The sequence below is a fragment of the Onychostruthus taczanowskii genome, unplaced genomic scaffold (genome assembly GCF_017590055.1).
Source record: "Onychostruthus taczanowskii isolate IOZ18803 unplaced genomic scaffold, ASM1759005v1 scaffold165, whole genome shotgun sequence".
NCBI lineage: Eukaryota > Metazoa > Chordata > Aves > Passeriformes > Passeridae > Onychostruthus > Onychostruthus taczanowskii.
Window position 1 is genome coordinate 297395 of NW_024498851.1, and position 7702 is coordinate 305096.

At 48.5% G+C, this 7702-nt stretch overlaps 1 protein-coding gene across 1 annotated transcript in view; it reads right to left on the minus strand.

The window, feature by feature from the left end:
* ANKFY1 (ankyrin repeat and FYVE domain containing 1) overlaps positions 1–5257 on the minus strand; it is a 31566-nt gene extending 26309 nt beyond the window's left edge. The window contains exons 1-2 of the mRNA XM_041399555.1: positions 5135–5257; positions 268–460 (exon numbers count right to left, since the gene is read on the minus strand). Of these exons, the coding sequence (XP_041255489.1) occupies positions 268–460; positions 5135–5144 (203 nt within the window). The 5' untranslated portion in view covers positions 5145–5257. The remainder of the gene's footprint in view (positions 1–267; positions 461–5134) is intronic.
* Between the last annotated feature and the right edge of the window lie 2445 nt (positions 5258–7702).

Genomic DNA, 7702 nt, shown 5'->3' on the forward strand with positions numbered 1-7702 from the left:
TCTCTTCAAAGCAAGCTTTGCTGCTGACAGTGACTGTGGTTAGTTTTCTCTGAACTTGTCTGAGATGAATTTCTGCTTAGAGCTCTCAGTTCAAGAACTGAATTCAGTATGCCACGACCTTAGCATGCTCTTCCATCTACAACTGCAACTCAGGATTCTATTCACACCCGGCAGCAAAGAATTTTCCTTGTCTAAGACCAGGCCCTAGTGCAGTCAACAAAACCAAAGGCTCCTGTAATTCCCCTTTCCCAGAGAGGGACCCCTTACCTGTACTGCTCCTGCTGGTAGAGTTCAGCTACAATGGCCAGAAGCCGACTGATGAAGGTGTCACTGGCATTGTCCTGGTTGGCCTCGACAGCCAGAAGGTTGCACCTCCTTTCTGTATCAACAAGTTTCTTCTGCAGCTTCACGTACTCCTGGCGGAGGAGCATCAGGTGCTTTTCCAGCTTGGCCACCTCCTCTGCAAGGCACACAGTGTTACTACAAGGTTGAGAGGTGCACACCTCTGTTTGGGATCTGAGAGTAACTTCATCCTCAGACTGCACAGGTTGTTTAATTACAACACTCCAAGGAGAGTCCCTCCTCTTCCAAATACCTGAGCATCTCATCCCCAATATTCAAACCTTCTATTCTGTATTTTCATAAATACATTGAAAAATCCTAACACAGTGATAAAAGCCACTTACAAAGTTCTGAATTCTGTTTGGTCAGGTATGCTGTAAAGTTCCTAAAGCCATGGAGTCCATTTCTGTGGGAATTATGGTGGGGCAGAGGATGAAGTCTTTGGTTCTTACCCATTTTTTTCAGCCTAGTTAAGATGCTGTTTGACTTTTCAGCTGATACTTAAACCACAAGTGAGCATTAGATCAGCTGCTAAAGTACCTCAGAGTATTTAACTGACCTGTTCAGAACTGCTCAACCTGTCAGCTAAGAAACTCCCCAAAAACTGGCCAGAGTGGAAAAAAGATTATCCCCAGAATCTACATGCTAAATGTCAGTAACAAGTATACAAAATTGCTTTCTGCTGGCACACTCCTCCACTGGAGGCACTCCACTGGTAAGGCATCACAAATGGAGTTAAATCCATATTGGTAATTTCAGTTCAGGATCAGCAAAGCAACAGCACCTGGGACTCTGATCCTTGAACAGGTATTTCCATCCCATTGCAGAAGCCACTTTTCCACCACACTTTACTGGTCACTCCACAAGATGTTAGGGTAAATCAGCCCAGGCCATCTCTATGAAAAACCTCTACACTTCACTGCTGGAAGGAAACATCTGTACAGGTATTTAAAACCAATCCAACTTATGAGTGTTTATGGATTAGTTGCAAAAACTGTATGTTTGCTATTAATCACAGTGCTTCATTATCTTCCCCCTATCGTTAAGTTGCTTTTTCAAGTAAGGGCAATCCCAAACCAGTCCTAAAATAAGAGGGGGCAGGGAGGATAAATTCAGATGCTAACCAGTGATTTTATGTGGGAAAGTTCCTACAAGATTACTCCCTACTAGCCAGGAATTCATATTTCAAAGACTTTTCCAAAATATTTACTAAACATCACTAGTACAAACAATGAGAAACTGAGCTCTGTTGATCATTGTTTTCTTCTTGCTCCTGTAAAAAAGTTCAACAGTGCAGCTGACCCTGGCCTTGCTCTGGCACAGGTCCCCAGGGCAGAGCATCAGTCTGTGGCTCTGCTGCAGACAGAACACCTTGTTTAGTCTGTCCTCTACAGACCCTGCAGCAAATCTTCATAACTCTCTTAACAAGTATTGTAATGGATAAACAAAAGGCAACATAACCCATTTTATTTTTCAGCTAATACTACATAAGCAGGCTTGGCAGGTACTTCCATCAACAGCCTTTTTTGTTAGCTTCATCCTTCAAAATTTCAGAGGTACCACCTCCTTTGGGATACCTTTCTTTTTCTAATGAAATACACTCTGATTTCAGAATTGTGCCATCAGCAGCACACCAAGCCTCAAGGAGGGTTTGAAATCCTGCTGTGGTCAGTCTTTCTGTGTGAAGATGAATGCAGTTTTGGTGTTCCCAGAACTAGAAGGATATGTCTCTTGAGCAACCACTCCTTCCTCTTTTCTCCACAAGGATAGTGTTGGGGGAACACAAAGCAAGTCCTACCATTACAGCAGGAGTCTGACAGGAGCCCAGAGCAAAAGACACTGAGATCTGCACCAAAAATTAGTGTATGAACAGCACCACTGTTTACCCAGTAAGATTTTTAGATGACGTACAAATTCAAATGCTAGGAATAAGAACCTGCCTAATGAAGCTCATTGCAGGCACCACCCTACAGGAATCCTGCATCTTCCAGCAGGATGGGAGTGCAAAGGTGGGAATAAAGAATTTGTACATCATAAATACTGCCATTTTCACTAGCTCCAAATTATCCTGAAATCCCTAGGACACAATGCAGAACTACCTTAAACCCCCAACCAGCAGTAGCTGCAGCTTTGTGCATGACCAACAATCCAGCTCATTACTGCTGCTTTCAGGGCAATCCCAGACAATCCCTACTAGCAGTGAAAGTACCTCAAAGAACCAAAGCTTTGAGAACTCTTGCTTTCAGACTGACACCATATGCTTCCTGCAAACTCAGGAATACTGAGCAGGTATTTGCTTACTGTATCAATTAAAAGAATTGTAAAATAAAAAAAAAATTCTCTTATTCTACATGACAACCTGCACACATGCTGTGCAGTAGCTGGACTTCAGGACAGCATGTGATCTTACAGCACACTTCAAACGCACATCCAAAAGAGTTCTCAAGGTCCAGTTAATCAACATTTACAGCACAAGAGCAAAGGCTCAGTTTTCCCTATTAACTGCTCACTTAAGGACTGAACAAATAAAAGGCACAATTACTGCAGGCACACACACACACACTTAATGATGGTTCTTGCCTCAAGACACTGAAAGGACAGGCTTAGTCAGATACCAGTAAGCCTCTGGCTAAACAGCAATCCCAATGCCTCAGTGAGGAGGATGCCCAGGTTCAGCACAGTGGAAAACACAAAATGCCTCTTCTTCTGAGCCACAGTCCAAGTAAATAAGAGTAGTTTTTGTTAACAGCTTTCTGGCAGGCTGATCAGTATCTCATGAACTGGCAGAAGTTCATATCCCATATTTAAGGCTTTGAAGAGGACTTCAGGAAAGGCTACTGTCATTTTCTTATTAGGAGAATGCACAGAAGTACTCAGGAGCAAATAGGTGAATGCAAATGGGGAGGCAAAAGGCAATGAGGAGACAGATAGCACATATCAAAAATTAGAGGGAGGCTCTAGTGGAACCCATCACACAGCCCATTCCACCCATCAAAAGCAGTCCCAGAAGCCATGCAGACAAACTTTGTTTCCTTACAAAGTGGACCTGAGTGAAATATTTCAGAAAACCAAATTATTTCCTTACCCCCTCCACTGCTCCACATTGAGACCCTTATCTCCCCAAGGATGTACAAGCACTGCTTTCTTCTTCCTCCTCACTTCTGCATACTTTGATCTTTACCATGCCAAAGCTCTACAGCTACTGCTTTACACTCAAGCATTAATGCAACAATTCTTGCCCATGCCTGCATGTAAACCTCCTGAATTAGCAGTACAGAACCCAGAAATTACACACTAAAATGTTCAATCTGTAGGCAGCAATTGCAATAAATCTGATGCAGGATTTTTCTAGAAAGAGGCAACACTTCCTTATGAGAAAAAGCACTTGGCTTCTGAGCTACTAACCACGATTTGACAAGTTCCCTTCCTTAACAGGCTTTCACTTTTCAGCTGACTCAAGAGTAGCTTTTAACTAGAAAAGTGGGGCTGCAGGTAGGTACCGTGTTTGCAGGGACAAAATGAGCCCCTCTTCCAACACACCCTAAGGAACTGAGAAGGGTGACAACTCCAGCTTGTTATTCCTGTTCACACAGGATCATTCAGTGGTCATGTGCTTTTTTTTTCAGCCAAAAGATCAGAGAATTACTTAAGGCAGGGCAGAATCTCTGATAAGTACAGATTGTCTGAAACAGGGCTTGTTTGTATCAGCTGCAGGTTAATTCTGCAAAGGAGGACCCTGAGCCAGAGCCTCACATCCTTGAGGGTCTCTTTAGGGAAAGTTTCACTACCTGAAGCCAACTTGGATATCTAAAGCCCTCCAGAAATGGGTCACCAAGGCTTAAAACCAGCATAAGAGGCTGGTCAGCTAAATATGCAGCAGTGGTACTTCAGCATACAAGAAGTTAGGCATTCCTCTAAGGACTTATCAAACCAGCTTGACTACAGCATCCTCTCAGCTGATGCATCCCAGTCCAGCAGCATCTGCTCCATCTTACTCAATATTCTACAAGTGCTCCTAAAATTCCACCACTGCCCAGGAGCTGCACTTCATGAGTTGAAGGCTCTGCTTTCACGACTCTAACTTCATTTCCTTTGTAACTTGGAGCATTTTAGCTCTGTTTGCACACCCCGTTTCCTCCAAGAAAAAGAGGAAGCTTGCCTTACAGAAACGAGTAGAACTGTAAAAATCCAAGCGGGTTTTATTTTTGGTTTGTTTTTTTTTTTTTTTCCCCCAAATCCCTTTAGGTTAAATTAAAGTGAATGGTGCAATTGCCACTCTTCAAGCAAAACAGCAGCACTCCAGGAGCCTTGCAAAGCTCACCTGAGCCTGACAAAAGGGCTCCGGCACAAGTGACCGGGAGGCTGCAGCACAGGCAGCCCGCCCTGCCCCAGGGAAAGCCGCGGCCCGCGGCGCCCCGGGCAGGGCACGCCGGGATGAGCCCCCGGGATGAGCCCCACGACACGGGCCGGAGCCCCCTGCGGCCCCGCCTGACCCACCGCCGGCGGGATGTCCTGGCCGGCTCCCACCGCCCACGGCCACCCCAAGCGCCCTCCTGAGAGGCAAAGCCGCCCGCGCCAGGCCGGCCCCGCCCGGGGGAGTCCGCCCGCGGCCCCCGCCATCTCCCGCTCACCTCGGGGGCCGCCCGCCCCGCCAGCCGCAGGCAGGGCGGAGCCCGTCCCGCACGGGAGAGCGGCGGGAACCTCACACCGCGGCGCCCCGGGAGCGGCGGAGGCCCCCGGCTGCCGCGGTCCCCGGCCCCGCCCGGCCCCTCACCCGGGTTCCCCCCCTCACCTTCCGCCATGTTGGCTCCGGCGCCGCAGCTCTCGCGAGAGCCGCCGCCCGCCCCGGCGCCAGAGCGCGGAGGTCTCGCGAGAGCCGCGCAAAAGCGCCGCCACCGGCCGCACTGCTGGGACGGTCCCGCTCGCCCCGCGTTATCCCGCCTTATCCCGCCTTCTCCCCGTTATCCCGCCTTCTCCCGAGTTATCCCGCCTTCTCCCGGCTCCCCTCCCCGCCTCTCCGCCGCCACCGGCAGCCGGCTGGCGGCACGGCCAGCCCCGGTGCCGCCCGCCGGGTGGAGCCGCCCCGGGGTGCGCTTCCCGCTCGGAGGAGCCGCCCGGTGATCCCGGCCGGGCGCTGGGCTGGCGGCGAACAGCGAGGCGGGGACTGGCACGGCTGGGGAGCGCTGGAAAAAGCCGCCCGGCAGCGGGGGACGCTCCGCTGTGCATCGCCTCCGCTCGCCTGCCGCGGGAGCGCCCTCGGCCCCGCCAGCGCCCGCACGGCTGCAGGAGCCGCGGCCAGGGGCTTCGGGCGCCAGCGCTCCTCGCCACTTCACGTCCTGCTCTTCTTTCAGAGCCAACAATCCTGGACACGGAATCTGTGCCCCCCGGACACTGGATTGGTGCCCGGTGGGTGAATGGTTGAAGTGGGCAGGCAATGAGCAAGTACCAGTACCAGGATCATTGTCCCAGCCACGTGTACAACACAGCTGCCCCTCGGCTGTTGCTGTTGTTCACCATCGCTCCTGCTTAGATGCAACTGAAATGCCAAATACTCGATGCTGGTCCAACAGCAAATTTGTTGCTTGCTTTGAGGAGCAACTTTCAGTTAGACGTTTGAGGACTTTATGAACAGTATTGTTTTACAGACATAATTTTTTTCTGGACTCCACCATGAAGTGACCTTTGAAAAGTTGCTCTGCATCATATTTATTTTGTTGTTGGATACAACAGCAAATCCAGAGCTGGGCCCAGGAAGGCCACAGAGTGTAGTTTCCTAGACATACCATGAAAGAAGCTGTCTCATTTTGCACAGCTTGATGACAGCTGTGTATGACTTTGCTGTATAGCAAATTACCCCACTGCTCATGGTGCTACTGATCCTCTTGAGGAACTGCGAGGAAGCAAGTTATTGCTCCTAGATCAGATCCAGTTTAATTTCACAGTAACAACAGGCATCAGATTTCAAACCACTGCTATGTTTTGCATCAAGGGAGGTGTAATCTCCTCTGGGGATTTGCCTGGGCAGGAAGCTGTCTCTCTAAACCCCAACCAGCTTCTGACTCGGTTTAGAATCACTCGTGCTTCGTGTTGCTGCTCTGTGTGCAGTGATGGCACTGCACCAAGAGCAGTGCACCAGATGGCACAGACACAGTGGAGTCCACCCCACATCGGCCTCCCAAAGCCCAAAATACATTTCTAATCACTTCAGAATTCATCTGCTCTGCTTATTGATCATCTCGTTCCAATAAGTGTTTTCAAGCATCGCAGCAGAAGGAATTTTAGTGACAGTTGATAGTCCTTCTGAGTTTTAGGGATCTTCTCTGGTGCAGCAGGGAGAAATAGAAAAAAAGGAATTAAGATGGCCACACTAGTTAGACATTCGTTACTATTTGATGCTTTTTCTTTTCCCCCAGTGATGCAGAGATATCTGGAATGCAGGGCAAATTCCCTGTGTTTGGGCAAAAATCAGCTCAAACTCTCAGCCAGGATAACAAACCCCATGAGAACCCACACTGATAACTGAGCACCCTGCACAAACCAAACCAGATACAGTCTTGCTACAAGAAAAACTGAGGAATGCTGGTTTACTTCCTTGTTCACCAGGAATCCTCATACTACGTGTCAATCCTGCAGCTCCTCAGTCGTGTTCCCATCTGGTTTTATCACGAACAGCTTTCCACCAGTGACCCTTTCAGTGTGGAGCAGGAACAAAGAGCTAAATGTGATGACAGAAAATTGAAATAGGCCATTTCCTTGCCTGCCAAAGGCTTCCTACAACCTGGACACTTGGCTCCAGACCCTGAGCTGCCTCTTTCATTCAGTCACTGGGCATTAGCCATACCTGCAGCTCACAGATCTTAGCAGTATCCCACGGTAACACTCCTCCCTGGGGAGTATCTGGGTCAGGTGGGATCACAAACCATCTGGGTAAGCCAAATATATATCTGAATTTACAGAGGGGAATGAGCAGTGCTGTGGAATTCCCAGTTCTTCCATACCACTGAAGCAAGACAAACATTTCCAGGCCTACCCCCCCTGAAGATCAAAGAAGCAATTCTGGAAAGCATAGACATAAAGCTTTGAACAATTTTGTGAATTTACAGGTGAGTCTGTGAGTACTGTGTGTGGTACTTTGGAAGATAAAAGAGAGACCACTCTTGAACTTGAGGAAAGCAGCAAATACCTGGAATTGCCTCAGTTCTAGACACACTGTGGAAATTGAAAAGGAAGGTCAGCCTGTGGGGGAGTAAGTCCATTGGTAGGTTTAATAAGATCAGCTTTTTTCCAGTTGTTTTTTTTAATGGAAAGAATGATACCATGCCACTGAAATTCTGCAGTCCCAACTTTAAGTGGAAAAGGG